Source organism: Oryctolagus cuniculus, chromosome 5 (genome assembly GCF_964237555.1).
Source record: "Oryctolagus cuniculus chromosome 5, mOryCun1.1, whole genome shotgun sequence".
NCBI classification, from domain to species: domain Eukaryota; kingdom Metazoa; phylum Chordata; class Mammalia; order Lagomorpha; family Leporidae; genus Oryctolagus; species Oryctolagus cuniculus.
Window position 1 is genome coordinate 123929200 of NC_091436.1, and position 21818 is coordinate 123951017.

Genomic DNA, 21818 nt, shown 5'->3' on the forward strand with positions numbered 1-21818 from the left:
TCAGAAGAGGAGCAGGTGGAACTAGAACCAGCGCCAATGTGGGATGCCGGCACTTCAGGCCAGAGTAATAACCTACTGCGCCACAGTGCTGGCCCAATAAATTTACTATTTTATTATGTGTATATGGTTGCAGTTACTTCCCTTTGCTGATGATCTTTTTCCTAATACAAGTACTTTTGTTATTTTTGTATATTTTACAAATTTGCCTTTTTCTGTGGTTTTACTAAATAGACTCAGGTTCTTTTTATAAACTAGAAAACAGGGTCTTAAAATTTTATTTCATCCGAAGACAGTCATGGTGTTCCCAGTAGCACATTATATAAATAAGTTAATTCAGTGAGTCAGAAATAAGTCTTAGATGGTGCAACCTTCTTTTTTTTTTTTTAAACTGGCAGATTTAGTCAGTGAGAGAGAGAGACAGAGAGAAAGGTCTTCCTTTCCATTGGTTCACCCCCCAAATGGCCGCTACAGCCGGCGTGCTCCGCCGATCCGAAGCCAGGAGCCAGGAGCTTCCTCCTGGTCTCCCATGCCGGTGCAGGGCCTAAGCACTTGGGCAATCCTCCACTGCCTTCCCAGGCCACAGCAGAGAGCTGGACTGGAAGAGGAGCAACTGGGCAGAATCCAGCGCCCCAACCGGGACTAGAAACCGGGATGCCGGAGCCACTGGCGGAGGATTAGCCAAGTGAGCTGTGGCGCCGGCTGCAACCCTTGTCTTTTAACATGGTTTTTCTCAAACTTACAGGGGATGCTGACTGTCTGGTGATCCTGTTGAGATATACATTCTGAGTCAGTAGGTCTAAGAGCTAGTGACTTCGGATAATACTTATTTGCAGAGCAGAAGGGTTGCACCTGCTAGTGGTTCTCTGTGGTCCACAGGTTGGACAGTATGGATATAAAGCACTTAGAACAGTGCCTTCAATTAGGAAAATCTGGAAGTATTAATGTTTATTTCTGAGAGGTTCAGGAATTCCAATACTCCATATATGCTCACATGCAATAGTACCAAGAATTGTGCAGCAACCATTTTTTTAGTTAAAAATTTAATGAGAATCCTTTTATAAACTCATTAATGAATTTAGTCATCCTTAAAAATATATTCATAACTCTCTTAGTATTAAAAATCAGTAGCCCTTAGTAGAAGGAATATCTATGAAATGTACATTATTTATAGCTAAAGAACTGCAAAGTCCTGTATGTTTTGATAGGTTCCACCCATCAGGAAGACTGTCATGTCTGTCCAGTGGGCAGAGGACCACGGTCTCGGAGTCACAGCTGAATGAATAGCACAACCCTTCAAAGTGTCCCAGCTTGGATGGTACATTGTATAGTCATCCTGGTTATGGTGGACACTGATAAGTTACTGGTTTCACTCACCTTCCTTGGCTATCCCCAGATTTTCAATTCTACCACATGGAGGGAAGAGAATTCTGAAATAACCTGGCATGGCTAGCAATGGTTTGGACCCTACATCAGGTTTGTCTTCAAGAGTCCCAAACTTTAGTGTGTAACACAATAGCATGAGTATGTACTGTGGAAGAAATATAGTTTCATCACTATGATTCAGCCTTCCAGTGTGTCTTATCTAAACCACCTACATGAAACTCTCATCCTTTTGATAAAAGCGGCTTCTTTTTGGTTTCCAACCATTTCTCCTAGGATTACATAAGACTTCTCCACATTGTTACTCACCTGTGAGAGTGACTGAAGACTGAAATGTCCCTCCCATTGGGTGAGGTGCACTGAAAGGAATGAAGCCATACTGACCCATGTCGGATAGCCTGAGAGTTAAACCTGTAACTCCAGGAACCAGACTCTCTAGGATGAAATCTCTATCACTGACTAGCTGGCCACCTTAGGAAAAATATTTGGTCTTCTTGAACCCATTTTGTCACTTGTCTCATAAGCTTATGGTTAGAATGAAATGAAATTTGACCACTGTGCACAATTGCAATGCAAAATTATGCTCATCGTTTGCTATAGCTGTGGAGTCATTTTTGTTTTCAGTATGGTCACTTAATCATAATAAATGTTGACTATCATATTTGAACTTGACAATGTTTGTTTTTAAGGTAACTGGGCTATGAATTAATGTTGGGCTGAAACAATTGTTTTCAAATCTCCAAGAATCTAAATATGAGAGATTTCTCTCTGAGTATATCATTAATATGCATTTGTTTTATGTCATTGTATAAAGAACAGAGAATATAGAACTTAAAATAGAAGAGGTGAAAGGGAGAGGAGGGAGATTTATTAATCAGTTTTCCTTCACTACAATGAAATACAAGACATAGGCTACTTATAAAGATTTATTTTGGCATAGTTTTGGAAGTTCAAGATCTAAACAGCATAGCACAGGATCTATGGTGAGGGCCACCTTTTGTTTATACGAGCTTATGGCATGGGTCGCAAGGGCGGGAGCATATATAGGAGCAATCAGAGGATCACATCCTCCAAGGGAAGCACAGGGAAAATGGGAGGGTCCACATGTGTGCCTTCCATAAGGATCTCCTCTCAACAAACTCAAGGAGTCCAAGAAGAACTACTTCATACCCTCGATGACCAAGGACCTCCCACTAGGCCCCAGACCTCGGATGGTCCACCACCTCCCAGTAGTGCCACGGGGATCAAGTCTTCAACACGGGAAACTTTAAGGAGACACAAACCATATTCAAAGCACAGTACAAGACCACTAGGAGTATAACAAGCCATGAACTTTCTAGATTCAATGATTCAGTCATTAAAGGTTGGTCATATCTGTATCTTCAAAGAATGCAAATGCCATTTCAATTTCATGCGAAAAATAAATGAGAGGACACCATGCTGCCTTTGAAAAGTTGACTTTGATCATATGCCAAATGGGAAAATGAACGGATTAAATTTTAAAGTGCTGTCTTCAGAAAGACGTGATATGGAACATATTCAGGATTTAGCCCTTTAATTTAACATTAAACTTCCAAAAGTGTCCTCATCCATTCCTGACAACCCAATATGAAAGCAGAGGCTTCACTTCAATCCTGAGAAGTGAGAGCGCCACTTGTTTTTAGAAAGACATGCCCTACCTCTCTTCCTCAGCACTGCGTGGCATTCTGGAGAGGGGTGATTTCCTAGTCACCAAATTCCTGAGCAGTTTGTCCCATCTACAGCAGCAAGGTCATGGCCCGCAGTTTAGAATTCAAATGAAATGTATCTAGTGAAGTGTCTGGGGCTATGAAAATCTATGTTGCAAGAAATATGTAAGTGCCGACTGTTGAAATGATCAAATCTCAAGTCTCATTTGCTTTACATTTCCCCAAATTTTGTAGGCATTTAGTAACAGTTATTGTTGTGCACCCAGGCCATTCCTAGGGAAATAAGGCCTAGGACCAACCACAGGTTGGGCATCTCCTATCCAAAAATGCTTGGAACCTGCAGTGTTTTGATTTGGGATTGTTTTTGGAATTTGAAACACTTGTACTACATAATGAAATATCTTGGGAATGGACATTAGTCCAAAATTCGATGTTTCACATGCATATTATATATATATACACATACATATGTGTGTGTATATATATATAATAGTGAGGTGATTTTGTGCAATATAGATATATATTAAATATTTATTTGAAAGGCAGAGAGAGAAGGAGAAGCTGGGGTGGGGAGAGGTCTTCCATTTGCTGGTTTATTCCCCAAATGGTCACAATTAACAGGACAGGGCCAGGCCAAAGCCAGGACCCAGTAACTTCATCTATTCTCTCACATAGGTGCAGGGACCCAAACACTTGGGCCATCCTCTGCTACTTTTCCCAGGTGAATTAGCAAGGAACTGGATTAGAAGTGGAGCAGCTAGGACTTGAACCGGTGCCCATTTTGGATACTGGTGTCAAAGGTGGTAGTTTAACCTGCTATGCCACAATTCCAGTCCCTATGGTTTATTTTTTTTAATATTCATTTATTTATTTGAAAGGAAGAGTTACAGAGAGGCAGAGGCAGAGGGAGAGAGAGAGAGAGAGAGAGAGAGAGAGATCTTCCACCTGCTGGTTCACTTCGCAAATGGCCACAGTGACTGAAGCTGGACAGATCCAAAGCCAGGAGCTAGGAGCCTCCTCTAGGTCTCCCACCCAGGTACAGGTATCCAAGGACTTGGGTCATCTTCTACTGCTTTCCCAGGCTATAGCAGAGATCTGGATCAGAATTGGTGCATTCAGGACTCAAACCAATGCCCATGTGAGATGCTGACATCACAGGGGGGCAGTTTTACCCACCACACCACAGCACCAGCCCTCCTATGCTTTATTTTTAATGTAACTCCATCATGTGAGGTCAGGTATGGAATTGTCCATTTGTGGCTGTCATGTCAGTGCTGAAAAAGTTTCAAAGTTTGGGGCATTTCCGATTTTTGGTTTTCGAATTAGGGATGCTCAAACTGCATTATTTTTATCTTCCTCTTACTCACTTCCTCAGAATACCCCTGCTTTTTTTAGCAGTGACAATAGATTCATGAGTCTCTAAATCCTGTGATCATGCTGCCCTCCTACCTGGAGCAACAAATTCTTCTGAAGTGTCCTGGTACCACTCATGTCCACACAGCAAAATGAGTTCCAACCTTTGTATACCATTTCTTCCTGTAGCCTTTGTGACACCCATACGCACACATGTGTGCCTGTGTGAGCACATGCACTCTCTGAAGAGAGATTCAGAGTACTTTAAATCCTCAAAACGAGTGGAAATTAAACCTGGCTGAAAGGTTTATGGCATGAGAGGGACCAAGAAAGACTCAGGAAAGAAATATATTCAGTGCATATTTGTTGATTTAATGAAATCTTTGAAAAGAAGAACAACTTCACCAAAAGGCAGTATATGGAAGCAAGCACTGTTCTTTCAACATTGCCTTATTTATTTCATTACCAAGTGAGCACTCCTCACAGTGCAAGTATCCTGTATGGGGCACACTTGGCGTCTAATAATGAATACATGAGCATAACACAAAAAGACAAAAAAGACATCATTCCTGCCATTGCAACTCTTGAAGTCCAGTTAATAAGGAAGTAGTTACCCTTGCTGACAAGACAGCTCTGCTATGGGAGCACAGCAGAAAGATCTCAAGCCTTGGCAGGATTCAGGAGGTTTCTCAGATAGGAGAGGTAATCCAGGACTTGAGGGACAATTTAGAGGTTACCTGAAGGAGAAGAGTGTCATTGGCAGGAAACAGAAAGAGCAAGTGAGATCCAGTGAACTGGGGGTAGAGAAGTTCTATGTAGAGATCTGGCTGGAGGAGAGGGAGCAGGGTAGGATGGAGACAGGATGCGAGGTTAGCAAGGTGGACGGTGGCTGTTCTCTGCAGGACTGCGCTACACTGGGCCTTGTTAGGAAAACCATGATGAGCACTGATGGGTTTTACAGGGGACAGAGCATGAGAATTTTCCCTTTTAGAAAGATCTCGCAAGCAGCAGGATTTCATGGTTGATTCTAGGGCGGCCAAGCAGAAGTCAGGGAGACCTAGTACAGTAAGAGTGAGCTGCAGTGAGCCAAGAAATTGGTAACAAGATGAAGAACACAGAGCTGATGGCAGATAGAGTGAATGAAAAGTTCAGAGAACACAGGGCCTGTTGACTGGTGGTATAGGGGGTTGAGGCAGGGGAAAGCAATCAGAACATTTAACTTCTCAGCTTGAACACTTTGTTAGAAAGATAGGCAAGTGGCAAATGTAGAGCACCCCCTCTCCAGAAAATAATCTGGCTTGAATTGAAAGTACCTATTGTATGTACCTTTTTTTAAAAAAAATAATTTTTTTATTTGAAAGATACTGACAGTGACAGTGAGAGACAGAAAGGTCTTCCATTTGCTGCTTCACTCCCCAGATGGCCCCAATGGCTGGAGCTGAGCCAATCCAAAGCCAGGAGCCAGGAGTTTCTTCTGGGTCTCCCATGCTGGTGCAGGTGCCCAAGGACTTGAGCCTTCTTCCCCTACTTTCCCAGGCCATAGCAGAGAGCTGGATCAGAAGAGGAGCAGCCAACCAGGACTAGAACCAGTGCCCATATGGGATGCCGGCACTGCAGGCAGAGGATTAACCTACTGTGTCACAGCACTGGCCCCTGTATGCACCTCTTATAACAAATGTTCAGGAAACAATTAAATATAGGGGATAGAGTTCTAGACCTGTGTTGTCTGGAAGAGAGCTGAAGTGTGTTATGGGGTGGAGAGAGAGCCAAGTAGGAGGAGCTTAACTAATCCCATGTATATGAACTTCAGATATTTTAGGAGTGGCTGGAATCTTTTTCCTTTGCTCAATATCTGAGTCCCAGGCCTGTGAATTGTGCAAGATCCCCAAAGGGAGAAATTGAAGATAATAACTAAGTTGATTTTCCCCTTCGAGTTGTGTCATTTACCATTGTTGTTTTGTAAAGGATGCTTTAAAAAAGACATTTATTTATTTATTCATTTATTTATTTATTTGAAAGGCAGAGTAACAGAGAGGGAAATACAGAGAAAGAGATCTTCTATCCACTGGTTCATTCCCCAAATGGCCTCACCCACCAGGGCTGGGCCAGGCCAAAGCTAGGAGCCAAGAAATCCATCCAGGTCTGCCTCATGGGTGGTAGGGGCCATCACACACCGCCTTCCAGGTGCATTGGCAGGGAGCTGGATCAGAAGCAGGGAGCAGTGGGGATGTGAACTGGCACTCTAACATGGGATGCTGGTGTCATGAGCAGTGACTTAACTCACTGTCCCACAACATAGGTTTCTTGTAAAGGATGTTTTTAAAGCTTTGCCAACAAAGAAAGAAACTGTGATGGCTAAACTGGCTCTACATTTTAAGTAGATAATATTAATAACCTCAAATTAGTATGATTAGAATTAACTATACTGATATTTCTGTAATTACTTTTTATAATCTTCAATGATTTTATATAATATAGATATATGTAGATATTGACATAGATTTTACACATTTGGATCTAGACATGGGGGATTGGTACAGTTAGAGTTAATAGGCTAAATACAGACACAGAAACAAAATATTGTTCATCTTTGAATCTAGGATTAATAATAATTCACACACACTCTGTGCTCAGCACAATAATTTACTAGTTCAGTTAATGTTTAGGACATCCCTATAATTGCCCCCATTTGTTTTTTAATGATATATTCATTTATTTATTTGAAAAGTAGAGTGACAGGAAGAGACAGAAAAAGAGATCTTCCATCTGCTTGTTCACTCCCCAGATGGCCACAACGGCCAGGGTTGGGCAGACCAGGCTGAAGCTGCGAACCTGGAACTCCATCTGGATCTCCCATGTGCGTGGCAGGGGCCCAAGCACTTGGACCATCTGCTGCTGCTTTCCTAGGCACATTGACAGGGAGCTGGATAGGAAACAGAGCACCCAGGACTTGAACCATCCCTCCAATGTGGGATGATGGTGTTGCAGGCAGTCGCTTAACCTACCCCATCTTATAGATAAGGAAACTGAGGCATTAGTTGGTGAAATTTTAAGGTTGTACAACTGGGGCCAGGATTTGATTTGGGTAGAGAAGCTCTAGAGTCTAATTAACATGCTACTGATTGTACTGCCTCTTATTGCTTATATCTAATACAAAAATCAATATTTAAGTGAATTTAAACCATAATTCCTGTCTGTAAGAAGGCTGTGCATTTCATTAATCATGCACATACAATCAGAGCCTCTTTCTAATCAGGAGTGATGACAGCCACGGTGTGCTTGCAGATTAGTGATCAGGCGAGAGGAGTTGATGGCCCAAAGGAGGATCAAGCTGTCATTAGCCGTCAGGAAATGCCCTGAGCCAAGACAGCCATGGGTAACATAAAGTGAAATGTGGCAGCGATGAAAGGATTGTCAGATCCTTCTCTTGCATAAAAAATTGCTAGAACCGTACAGAGAAGTCCAGACTCTGCCACACCTCTCCAGCTTGCCTGTTCCAACTTCCTTCCCACCCTACACATGCTGGGGAGCTCCTCCCTGCTAACCGCTGCATTTTCTCAGAGACCGTTTGGGAGAATTACAAGTGTCATGAGGCAAGCAGAAAATGTGCAGGCACCCATAACGTGGTATCTTGTGTGGTGTAGCCAGGATCCATACCCCTTGGGCAGTCTGGGTGGGACAGGTAACCCACCAGAACAAGCGCTGCATTCAGGTGGTGGGAGGGGAGGGCCCCACACTCCAAAGGGGGGATACTCACTAAATGTCTGGAACCCAGTGTTTTTGGCACACACACAGGGCCACCTGTAGCTTCCTTTTTGTGGCCCACTCACCTGAATCTACCCTTTCTTTATTGAACAGCTGCTGGGACAAGTTCCTCCTTACTTGCTCCTCTTCCTCAGTCCCTCACTACCCCAATCTTGGGTACTTGCAAAATGAGCTCAAGCTCGTTTTGAGGGGGCATACTTGGCATCTGCAATATGATGCATTGACCAAAACTTCATGCATTCTAATTGCTTGGCTCTCATTCTAGGAATTAAACATTTTAGGGAAATGATCCTGTCACCTATGGAGATGGTGATATTGTAGATATATAATATATAATAATTATTATTATACATAACAATAAGAAATATATATTTTCATCTTTGTGGCACACTGCTCCTCGAACCCTCGGAATCTCTGAATTGGGAGTGTCTTTTTGTATATTAAAGGGATCTCTGGGGGTCCTGGGTAGCCTCAGGATGAAGACTGGTTGCTTAGGAAATCAACCAGTCCTGTAGATTAGAAAGCAGGAACTTCCTATAACTAAACCTGACCTCTGGGAGGGTGGGAGAAGCTGAAGTTCAAGTTGATCACCAATGGCCAGTTGTAATCTGTTGCGAGTATGTAACATAATTTCCATAAAAACACAACAGGGCAGGGTTTGGTGAGCTTCTGTGTGGTGCTGGGGAAGGGGTGCCCCAGGGGGCATGGAAGCTCTGGCCTCTTCTCGCACACCTCAGCCCATGTGGCTCGTCCATGTGATGCTCAGTAGTTACCCCTGTAATGAAAGGGCAAATGTGTAAGTAGTGTTTCCCTGAGTCCTGTGAGTCACTCTAGCAAGTGGATGAACCTGAGGAGGGTTCAGTCCAAATGACAGCCTGTGGCATAGGACAGGTGAAATCCTGGACTTGTCATTGGGATCTGAGGTGCGGGCAGCCTGTGAGACCGAGCCGTTAGCTGTGGGATCTGACACCATCTCCAGGTAACCAGTATCAGAACTGAGTTAAACTGCAGGACTCCCACAGTGGAGAATCGCTTGGTATTGTGGGTGGTGGTGGGGAGGAGGAACAGGGAAGGAGAATCCCACAATTTGATCACCAGAGGTAGAGTAGTATGAGAGTGTAGAAAGTATACAGTGATAGAAACACTGTGTTTGTTTAGCTGTTCAGGAGACCTGAATTACTGACTGGTTGTAATGGCTCAGGATAGATCTCACTCTGTAATTTGTATTTCCTGGGGAGCAAATGCACCTTCAAATGCTTTAGGGTCCCTCATTGGCCTCTTCAGAGACCTGAATAAGGGTCCAGAGGTGTGTCCATGTGGTCTTGACATTTTTGTAAATTCTGCAAACTTTAATATTAAATACTTTTGTTCTCATTATTTTAATAATCCACTTATATGTGTCTGGTTAGATATTATTTCACTTCAAGGGGGATCTCCAATTTATAAAAGCACTGGCTTTCATAATATTTGGATCCACCCCTGTCTGAAGATGATTCTAGTCCCTGAACCTTCTTTTAGGCTTGGGAGGAGCTTTGTGGAGGATTTTTCATTTGTTGTCTTGAGTTTCCTGCCCTCCCTCAGTTCTAAATACACTGGTGATGGGTCACTAGACTGAGGGAAATGGAGATTTCTCTAATGATAGAGAACAGAAAATGTACTCTTGCATAGTAATGTACACAGCCCCAGTGAACATTAAGGCTGCTTCTGGGAATAAAAGAATAGAATGGAACCCAGACTGTATAGAGTGCTGTACTGAGAGAAGCGTATGGTAAATCCATGAGGCTTCAGAACAAAGCCGCTCCTTGCAGAATTTTGGGTCAAGTTTTAGATCTTTATCTCCTACGGGAACTCCAGAGAGGAAGGAAGAAGGCTTTTGTGTGTTGCTAGTGTTTTTCGTCTGAGCAGTCATGATATGAAGTCTCTACTCTCCTTTTATCAGTGAAGAAGGGTTGCAATGCCCTTTTTCATAAGGATTTTTTTTTTTAATTTGTGTAGGCGTTTTATCAGGACCACAAATGGAACAAGGCATTATTTAATATGGGATTGTCAGGCTGTGGAAATCCTGAGAGTAGCCCCCTAAGGAAATGGGTTATTGCTTTTCCACAAGGAGTCTGTATTTTGAAAGGTTTATAATCTGAGGAGGCCCTCCCGTGAGGCCCATCAAATCCAGGATGATTCTTAAATGTGGGATTTGTACATGACTTGTCAATGCTGTCCAAGAAAAGGTGATAAACCTAAGTGAACTGTTTCACTTTTCAGCAGGTGCTGGGAGGTATTATCTGGCAGATGAGAGCTTTGTGATTTTGAGACAAGCTGAATTTCTTATTAAGATAATTGATATCCACAGGGATCATAAGTGTGAAAATTGAATGATACATAAAAGCATGTGGAGCCATGTAGAATGCACAAATAGGCACCTTGGACCTCTATAGCAGATGTTGCATCAAGGATGAAACTGTGCTTTTGGGTTGACAAGGAAGGCTGCTGTCCTTGTTCTCATTCTGGGGACTTCTCATGTCTTTGTATATTCTCAATAACACTTAATTAGTGCAAATCATTAAGCTTAATAGTTTTGATTGTGCAAAGCAGGTAACTGTGTGTAGGTGATTCACCTCTGGCTTCTAGTTGCTTCCTGGGTCATTCCAGGATAAGAATTCTAACCTCTCCTCAAGGGGCTTGCCCAGGATGCCCTGAGATAATACAAGAAGTTATTGTTACCTGCCACTTGTCTTGCTGAGCGTTAAATGGAGGGTAGTATTTTAATTGTCTAATATTTTATAAAACACTTTGGGGCTTTGCATCAACTGACTAAATGGAATCGATTGAGCACTTCTGCGGGATGCTGTGAGAGGCTATTGATTTCAAAGATCGCACTTGCTTACAGTTTGAAGGGGACCCGTAGCAGATCATCTGCTGCCTGGCTTGTGTTCTGTGCCTGCTGAGCACGGTGCTCTCCCTGTCACGCCACCTTCTTTATGAGGTCCCTGAACAGACATGTCTGCCTGGTGATAGATCAGACTCATCTTTACGCTAGAGACACTGTAAATTGCATAACTGATGGTAGTTACTTAATCTTGTTAGTTTTGAGAAAGAATAGGCAAAATTTTTCAACCATAGTCAATGTTTAAGACCCTAAGAGGGACAATGCCATGTCACAGTAGGTTAATCCTCTGCCTTTGGTGCCGGCATCCCATATGGGCACTGGTTCATGTCCCAGCTACTCCACTTCCAATCCAGCTCTCTGCTATGGCCTAGGAAAGCAGTAGAAGATGGCCCAAGTCTTTGGGCCCCTGCACCCATGTGGGAGACCTGGAATAAGCTCCTGGCTCCTGGCTTCAGATTGGCACAGCTCCAGCCATTGCGGCCATTTGGGGAGTGAACCAACATATGGAAGACCTTTCTCTCTGTCTCTCCCTCACTGTCTGTAACTCCACCTCTCAAATAATAAATAAAATCTTTTTTAAAAAAAACCCTGAGAAGTGTTTTGACATTTCTGAACACTTTCTTCCCTCTCATTTATATGTGTACCCTCTTTTTCCCTTTTGTTCTATTCAATGTTACTTTGCCCATATATCTTGATTAACCATGTCTGAGTCTTTCTAAAATATGAAGCACAAATAATAAATGATAGCAGAAATAAAGTGAGAGGACTTAAAGGAAATTCTAGTTGCATCTCCAAATAAAGTATATGTCTCTAATTCTTCCCAAACCACTCAAGAAAAGGAAATACACCAAAATGTAAAAAATTATAAATACAAAAGTGTTCATATTTTATATAATTATGCAATTATTTTAAATACGGCATGAGTTAGGCTTGGATCAGTGTTCTTAATAAACAGCCATTTCACAATTTTACAAATTTCAAAAGTGTCATTGTATATATTTTGTAGTCCTTGCTATATAAATGATAAAACTCAGAAAAAATGATGAAGGTAAAGAATCACATTACTCCTGGATAACAACCAGCCCAGCTGTGTGTGATCTGACCACCTGTCCCCCTAGGTCACCATTACCTGGCTCTGCTCTGCCTTTCTGGTTTCCCTTGTTACCTGTATCTTATCTACCCCTAAGGGTGCTGGTTTCTTGGGTGCCCTCCATTCACACAATGCCCTTTGCTATGTTCCTGTCATCCAGTCCCACTCTTCAGCCCTGGTCCATGCTTTTCCTGCCAAATCTTTGTCTAACCTCTCCCAATTTCTTCTCTGGAGCTCCTTGGTAATTGTTCCAGAGTACAACTTGTGTTCTAAAACAATTCCAGCTTCTGACTTATCATGGCGTGACTTAGGATTTTTCAGCTGTATGATGGTGTCAGAGCAATCTGTATCCCAGAACTCAACTTTCAAGCTTTGAATGGTGGCCTCTTCCCAGACTAGTGGTGTGTATGCTCTCTCATGATGTTGGTCATGGCAGCTCCCAGTCAGTCCCAGATCATGAGGAGTGTACTATGTTGCTAAGCTGGGATGGTCAGTGAATTGGGTGAGTCCAATGCATTTTCCACTTAGTGTTCTCAACGTATGACATGTACCCAATTCTAAGTCAAGGAGTACTTGAACTGTATAATTGCTCCTTACTGAATCCTGAATTGCTCTTGGCAATGCTTATTCCCTAGCAATTGCCAGTTCCCCTCATCTCAAATCCAGGATTTGAGGCTGCAGAAGTCCCTTGCTAATGCTTCTAGACTGCTGTTCCATCACTTTCTGTAGATAAACTTTTCTCTGAAGCCTGTTCACCCAAGTTGCTCTGTCCTTCCTCCATCTGCTCACCACATGCCTGATCTCCAGGCCACTCTTCCAGATTTCTTGTGTGGTTCATCTCCTGACATGCCCTCTGTTTCAGTTCATCATCCCCAGGTGGTGACCATCCCTTCCTCTGGCCTCACTATTCTTTGATCTCTGCTCCCATCATCAACTCATCATACATCAAGCTCCGTGACTAATGTTGGATCTTGGAGCACCTAATGCCGAAAACTTATGAAACCTTGAACAGAAATTTCCCTTTTGGGTCCACATTGTTTTACCCTTCTACATCTCGCACTAAACTTACTCTTCTTGCTCAGCAAGACACTCAAACCCCCCTCTCCACATTCTTCCAGGCTCATGTGACTCTGCTGCCTGCTTCTTCACTCAGCAGCTCTCATAGTTGATGATGGTGATTCCCCACTTGCCAGACCTTTCAACTATTCCTTCATCCTTATTCCTGTTTCTCTTTCTCTCTCCCTCTCCCTCCCTCTCTCTCTCTCTCTCTCTCTCACACACACACACACACACACCTGTCTTGAACACACCACCATAGAATGACCCAGATGTGCATGTCTTGCTCTCCTGGTGTGTAAAATGGCATAATTATGTCATCTGACTCTACTGAAAGTGTATAATTCTCAAATTCAATTGGTTCCTTAATACTGTGTGTCTGTTATTTCTTAGGACTATTGTAACAAAACCCCACTCAGTGGCTTCAAACAACAGAAGTTTATTGTTCCACGATTTTGGAGAACAGAAGTCAAAAATCAAGGTGCAGGCAGAACCATGCTCTCTCTGAAGCCCATAGGAGACTCTTACCTGGCCTCTGCCTAACTTCTGGTGGTCTGCTGGCAGTATTTGGCAGTTTCTGGGCTTACAGATGCATCACCCCAGTCTTCTGTTGCTATATGCTACTCTCCCTATGTGTGTTTTCTCACAGATATTTTCTAAATATTTATTTAGAAGCCAGCACTGTGGTGTGGTGGGTAGGACCACTGCCTGTGCTGCCAGCATCCTGTGTAGATACCCATTCTGGTCCCTGGCTGTTCCATTTCTGATCTAGCTCTCTGCTGTGGGCTAGGCGGGCAGTGGGGGATGGCCTGGGTCCTTGGGCCCCTGCACCCATGTGGGAGACTTGGAGGCAGCTCTGGGCTCCTGGATTCAGATCGGTACAGCTCTGGCCATTTGGTCAATTGGGGTGTGAGCCAGCAGATAGAAGATCTCTGCCTCCGATTTATTTATTTATTTATTTATTTATGGGTGAGGGAGAGAGAGAGAGAAAATCTCATCTGCTGGTTCATTCACCAAATGGCCGATGAAAAGCCAAGATTCAGGAGCTTCCTCTGGGTCTCCCTCATCGGCGCAGGGGCCCAAGCACTTGGACCATCTTCTGCTGCCTTCCAGGCATAATCAGTAGGGAGCTGGATTGGAAATGGAACAGCTGGGACACAAACCAGCACCCATATGGGATACCAGCACTGCAGGTGCCAGCTCCCCTGCAGAGGTTTTCTTATAATGACATAAGCCATATTGGATTTGAGTCCCACCTCACTGCAGCATGATCTCATCTTAACTAATTACATCTACAAATATCCTATTTCCAAATAAGGTCACATTCTGAGGTACTGAGGATTAGGAATTCAATGTCTATATTTTTGGGGGACCCAGTTCACTGCATAGCACTGTCATTTATCTCAACACCCCCCCTCCCATTGACTCTCTTCACCACTGTGGCTGTCTTAAATCTTCTTCATGCTCCTCTAGCCCCCAAACCCCCTTCATTTCCCCACTCAGATGGAAGACTTCACTTTGAACTTCATTCTAGAAAAAAGGGCCATTTTTAGTTGGGCTTGCTGCACTTCCAAACTCAGCTATCCTTACCTTGTCACCTCCTCCCTCCCAGGAATAAATCACCACCACACCAACTATTACCTCTTGCCTGTCTCTTCTCACCCTGCAATAGTTTTATTTCTTCAACCAATATGTGTCTTCCCACACTACTAAAACTCTCCTTGTGACCCAGACTTCCTGTGTGGTTATCATTCCATCTTTCTTTTTCATTGCCAAGTTTTCTTTCTCCAACTTTTTCCCTGCCATCTACTTCTCAACCTATAATATTTTTTATTCACCTCCACCTGGGTTCAGGCAGCACTCAGTGAGATCAGCAACATTCTCACGTTTGCCAAGACCAAGGTGTGCCCATCTTCATTCCATTTGGCCTCCCTGATGCATTCAGTACCACTGTCCTCACATTTCCTTGAGTGGTAGCTCCTCTCTGTTAGGTGGTATCCTTAAGGTTTGCCAAGACCAAGGCGTGCCCATCTTCATTCCATTTGGCCTCCCTGCTGCATTCAGTACCACTGTCCTCACATTTCCTTGAGTGGTAGCTCCTCTCTGTTAGGTGGTATCCTTAAGGTTTGCCAAGACCAAGGCGTGCCCATCTTCATTCCATTTGGCCTCCCTGCTGCATTCAGTACCACTTTCCTCGCATTTCCTTGAGTGGTAGCTCCTCTCTGTTAGGTGGTATCCTTAAGGTTCTCACTAGACCTCATGTCTTTGCCCCCAAGACAACTGAGTCCCTACTTGTTCTGAGTTTCTATATTATAGCCATTTTCAAAGTGTGGTTTATAGATACTTAGGGGTTCCAAAGATCATTTCCCATGAAATCAAACCTATTTGCATGACAATACTAAGAACTCATTTGCTTTTTCAACTGTGTTGATGTCTACACCTATTATAGAAAAGCAATGATGGTTAAGACTGCTGAAACTTTAGTAGGAATCAGTGCAGTGGCATTCTTCACAGCTACACATTTGGTTAAAAATAAAAGGAAAAATAAGAAAGGAAATCACATTTTTACTAAGAATGTTCTTGGTAGAGCAGTAAAAGTTATTAATTTTATAAACTATTCTTGAGCACATGCATTTTTTTTTTTTTTTTTTTGGACAGGCAGAGTGCACAGTGAGAAAGAGAGACAGAAAGAGAAAGGTCTTCCTTTGCCGTTGGTTCACCCTCCAATGGCCGCCGCTGCTGGTCGCTGCGGCTGGCGCACCGCGCTGATCCGATGGCAGGAGCCAGGTACTTATCCTGGTCTCCCATGGGGTGCAGGTCCCAGTCACTTGGGCCATCCTCCACTGCCTTTCCGGGCCACAGCAGAGAGCTGGCCTGGAAGAGGGGCAACCGGGACAGAATCCGGTGCCCCAACCTGGACTAGAACCCGGTGTGCCGGTGCCGCAAGGCAGAGGATTAGCCTAGTGAGCCGCGGCGCCGGCTGCACAAGCATTTTTAATATTATGAATAGCAAAATGGGGGGGCTGTACATTGGCAGTTGGGCCTAAACACAACATTTGACTCAGAAACTTCAACAGCTGAGGCACTTCTTTTTCTCATGGAACATCATTTTGACTTGAAAGAACAATGGACATGCAAACTGTGGTTATGCACACCTAGGTTTTAGGCAGGTGTTTTCTCCGGCATGAATGGGGTAGATCTGTTACCGCTATGAAAATAGCTGGCAGTGTTTGTTCATGATAAAGAATGGGCTTTCAAGCAAAATATTAGAATTTTGGAAAACTTGAATCCACTAATGGGCTTTTGGCAACTGTACAATATCTAAAAGACTTTTTGGTAAGATGGCAATAGTACTAAGCATGATTTTTTTTAAAATATTGTGCAATGGAATTGGCCAGTTTGGAAAGGCTGTATAACTCAGAGACCCATTTTTTTTTTTTTCAAAATGATCAATGCACACTATTACAAAATCACATATGAGTAAAAAATCAACTCAAAGCACAAAATATATAAATGGATTTAATGTAATCAAATAAACTGTTATTTGATTATGGCTTCAAATTCAATGTTGCAATACACTTTATCAAAATTCAACAAGTTTTTTAAAGTATCAAGGAAGAACATTCATAATTATTTTTAAAGATTTATTTATTTGAAAGTCAGAGTTATAGAAACAAAGATCTTCTATCTACTGGTTCATTCCCCGTATGGCCCCAACAGCTAGGACTAGGCCAGGCTGAAGCCAGGAGCTTCTTCATGTGGGTGCAGGGGCCCAGGTACTTTGGCCATCTGCTGCTACTTTCCCAGGTGCATTAGCAGGGAGCTGGACTGTAAGTGGAGCAGCCAGGACTCAAACTGGCACCCATTTTGGATGCTGACACTGCAAAAGGCGGCTTAACCTGCTGTATCACAGCAGTGGCCCCAACATTCATAATTATTTGAAAGGCTAGTAACACACTGCTACATATTTGGATGTGGCCAGTTTTGTATCCTTTGCTCAAAAATATAGTGCAGCAGATTGAATGCGGAAGCAGGAGTAGAAGATTCCAGGCGTCTTCTATGAAGTCAGAAATTAAAGAGACTAGCCAAAATGTGAGACAATGCCAGTCTTCTCACTACATCTTTGTTTTGGAAAAAAAGTCACTTTTTTTTTTTCATTAAAATAGTTTGATTTGCTAATGTGGGTTTTAGCTATCAATGTTCATTGTACTACAAAAGTTCTTTAGGATTCTCAGTAATTTTTATGAGTATAAAAATGTCCTGAGGCCAAAGAACTTAAGATTGCTCTTATAGAACTTTATTCAAACCAGAGCCTACCCAGAAAGTGAACTAATGAGGAAATGGGGAATTTCTTGGATTGGTGGGTTAGCAAACTGGAGAAAACTAACGGCCTGAGGACAACAAAATGTCACTGTGTGCCTTTTGGGAACCTGGGCATCAGCACTGTACATGTGCCGTGATGGCAGGTGGCACTGCCCAGTGACACAAATCTTTTTGCTATCCCTGAAACTCCCTCTTTCCATATCAGTGTTTTGCCTACGAATACATCTGATGAGCTCTTCCTGCCTCTAACCAGTTGGGCCTGGTATCCTGTGTCCTCAGCAGATGAAATGTTTGTAATGTGACTAATGGAAACAAAAATATAGATGGCCAATAAGTCCCCAGTTCTTGGCCAGCTGTCACTCACTGTAATTGCAAGTTCCCAAAAGAACTGTACAGAGAGGACATGCCAAGTAAATACCAGCTGTTTGTTATTATTATCATTGTAAACTTTAAGTGCCAGGCCAGTGAAAATCTAAGCCTCCAAGTTCTGGGCTGTACCCTTGATTTGAGGCAAGAGCTCTTTTTCTTGTTGGCTTATGCTCCAAACAAGGGATATGAAAGAGGTTTATGTCAATGGCCAACTTCAGCTTGATGGTTGTAGGGGCCCAGAGCTCTTTTTTCAGCACAAGTGGAGAAGACAATTGTAATCAGCTATTGCTGCCTGCCAGCATTCCCAAGGGAGGCAGAACCTAGGCCGTTTACTGTGACCCTTCCCCAAAGCCTAAAACCTGGACTTTTCTTAATATTCATTTAGTTTCATCTACTTGAAAGACAGAGTGATGGGGGTGGGGAGGGTGATGGAGAAGGGTGTATAAGAGAGAGGAAGAGGAAGGAGAGGAGAGAGAAATTAGTGAATCAAAATATTCCGTCCACTGGTTCACTCACTCCCCAAATGCCCACAACAGCCCGAGCTGGGCCAGGCTGAATCCAGGAGCACAGAGCTCCATCTGGATCTCCAAATTGGATTATGAGACCCAAAGTACTTGAGTCATCATCTGCTGTCTCCAAGGATGTGCTAGCAGGAAGCTGAATCAGAGGTGGAGGTGGCAGAACACAAACCATCACTCTGAAATGGGCTGATGGCATCCACAATGCCTATGTTAAAATGTAGACTTCTTGATTCCTTTCTCTTGATCCAGACTCTGGAGCCCCACAACTCTGATAAAGTGAGATGTGAGGCAGATAAAAGAAACATAAAATGAAAAGTGCACCTCTTCTTCAAAGCTGGCCTTACCTGCCCATGCTCAGGCCTTGGAGTAGCATTAAGGTGAGACTCCCAAACTGAAACTGGGAAAACATTACAGCTGCAGTGGGCACACCAGGATGTTGTCCTAAGGAATATCATCCTTTACCCAGAAACAAAAGCTCTTAGTCTCTTTATGCCTGCCCTTCCTGAACACGCCCCTGAATGAATCAAACCACGAGCTGCAATTAGACCAGCTCAGCGTCCTCTCACTGTGAAGAGACAGAAAACATTTTATTACTGGGGGAAAACACAGCCTTGTTGGGAAAGAATCCCATAATGAGCCCCCTTGGAGTGGTAGCTGAAGCCTCAGGGCTGGGAGTTGGCTGATCCCAAGCTTTAGAAATGGGAGAAAAAGTTACCCTGCATAAAACAAGGAAGGAGTCTTGTTTTGCTCTTGATAGGGAGAGGGGAATAAGAACAGAGCCTGAAAAGGGGAAAAAGAACCTCCCTCAAAGCTCCATTAATAAGGTTCCTGAAACAAAACAAAGGCTTTGGATACATTATTTGAGGTCGTTGGACTAGATTTAATGGTATACAAGAGAAAGAATGTGCAGGCACAGGAGCCACAAATGACAGAGAATACAGAAGGCCAGAGCCAGAGTTGTTCTCAGAAATGGGCAGCAGGGTTTGGAAGGATGTAGGCAGGGACATGAGGATCGAGAACTTGAGCCAAATCCCTCTAGATGCCCGACAGGCAGGCAGTCCACCCCTCCCTGACACCTGAGTGGCTCTTCCCACAAGCCCACATCACCAGGCTGATTCTTATAATGTGTGACCTTTCAGTCTTGAGTCAGTTTACTGCTACCAATCTCTTCCTGTCAAGCTATCAGTGTAAATTTTTCACATAGTTGGAAGGTCTCTGAAGTGAGGGCCACAAGGGCTGTGGTCTGATCGTGGCTCTGCCACTGATTGTCCACATATCCACGGTTGGGTCCTTATTGCTTCATACTTTAGAGTCCTGATTCATAAAATGCTATAGGGTAGTTGAGGGGGAAAGTCGACTTCATCATCTCTAAGGCTGATTTCAAGATCAGATTCTGTGAAATCTTAGTGTTAGCATTTCATGCATCTCCAGTCCCACTTGGACCCTTGTGACAAAATATTTCTTACTGGTAAAAGAATTTTTTTTTAAATAGAACTTATTTCCTTAGTGGCATTTTCTTCATTAATAATACACAAAAGCTTAACATGAACTGGTTTTCTTATAAGGATTTTTTTAAAGATTTTATTTTAAAGGCAGAGTGAGAGAGAGGGGAAGAGGAAGAGAGATCTTCCATCTGTAGATTCCTTCTCCAAATGTCTGCAATAGTCAGGGCTGGGCCAGGCTGAAGCTAGGAGCCAGGAACTCTATCCTGGTCTCTCAGGTGGGTATCAGGGACCCAATACTTAGGTCACCATCTAATGCTTTCCTGAGTGTGTAAATAGGAAGCTTGATCAGAAGTGGAGCAGCCAGGACTTGAACTGGTACTCCAATAGAGGATGCCTAAGTCATAACAATGGTTTAGCCCACTTTGCGACAACATTAGGCCCATAAGGATTTTTTCCTCAAGGCAAAGAGAAGCAAGACAGATGGTGTTAATAGACATATTTCTTGATTCTCTCATTTTCCCTTTATGCCTTCTGGGTGTTCTTTTGTTGTGTCTGTCATGTTAGATTGTTAGTTCACTGAGGGTTGAAATAATATGATATTCATCTGTGGATCCTAGTACAGCCTAAAGAGTGACCATCCATGTACAAAGTGAGCATTTACTAAATCTGAAATATTTTATTGGATGGAAGTTGTGATTGTTTTGTATTTTCATGGGATTGGCTGTGTTGCAGGAATAAAATAATCACCAAATCTCAGTGTGTTAATGTAATAGAGGACTGTTTTCAAGGGAAACTTGGCTAAAGAATGGGGTAGAGGCAAGGAGAAAGCTCTTTCTACTGTAATGGCCAATCCGGGCCAAAGGCAAGGAGAATCTGGGTTTTGACAGCTGGATTATCTGGGATATATGGCCACTCAGAGAAAGAGGCTGAAAAAAATTACTCAAGAGCCCTTTCCTGCCTGATGCTCGTGTTTCGTGGATCAGGACCAATGGCCTCGGTGCCAGTGGGATTCTGTATCTGCAGGCAGGAAAGTGCCCCCAAGTTTGGGAACTGCTAATAATATTTACCACATGCTTTACTCAGTAGCTCTGATATTTTGGAGAAGATGGGCTCCTTGAGAACCTGATGATGGGCTCTGATCCCTCTCCCCAGAGAAAACACACATACACACAGGTACTCGGTGTGTTGTGCGATTTTCTCAATGAGCTACCTGCACTTTCAACCCTATTCACTAGTCAACTACAGATTCCTGGACTGAGGTTATGAGTTCTTTGAGTGAATCCACAGGCATGGTTAGAACCTGGCAGCAGACCAAGACGTGACAAATATAGCACCAGGGTTTTATCTATTAAAAACAAATGCCTAAATACATAGGCTGTTTCTATCAGGCCTGGCATCCTATAAAACATTTGACCATGAATGTTGGCTTGTGTTTGTCTTTATCAGGAGAAGTTTGAGGGGCTGTTCCAGGCTTATGATGACTGCGTGACCTTCCAGCTGTTTAAGAGCTTCAGACGAGTCCGAATAAATTTCAGCAACCCTAAATCAGCAGCACGGGCCAGGATAGAGCTTCATGAGACCCAGTTCAGAGGGAAAAAATTAAAACTCTATTTTGCACAGGTAAGATAATTCTTCACCAAAGTTATTGTTCATCCTCCATTATTCTTTGTCGCCTAAAAAATGTAAAAGGAGACTGTCTACTTTCAGACTGGCTTGTGGTCTATAATTAGTTCACTGACAAATGAACCTATATCATGAGCCTCAGAAAGGGACAGCTTGGTGCTTTAGGAAGCAGTCTCTGAGCAGTGACAACCTGGGCTTTAACCAAGGCAAGTTACAGGACCACGCAGGGGCTATTTTCTCATCAGTTACAGTGGGCATGATGAGGAGATAAACCCTCCAGACATTGCTGGAAGGATTAAGTGAATTACTGTATACTAAAAC

General features: G+C 43.2%; 1 protein-coding gene across 4 annotated transcripts in view; it reads left to right on the forward strand.

Moving 5' to 3' along the window:
* The window catches only part of RCAN2 (regulator of calcineurin 2), a 307939-nt gene that overhangs the window by 252852 nt on the left and 33269 nt on the right, over positions 1-21818 (forward strand). For all 4 annotated transcript variants that reach the window (XM_051855661.2, XM_070074028.1, XM_070074029.1 and 1 more), the window contains one exon: positions 21321-21494. In XM_051855661.2, coding sequence (XP_051711621.1) covers positions 21321-21494 — 174 coding nt within the window. The remainder of the gene's footprint in view (positions 1-21320; positions 21495-21818) is intronic.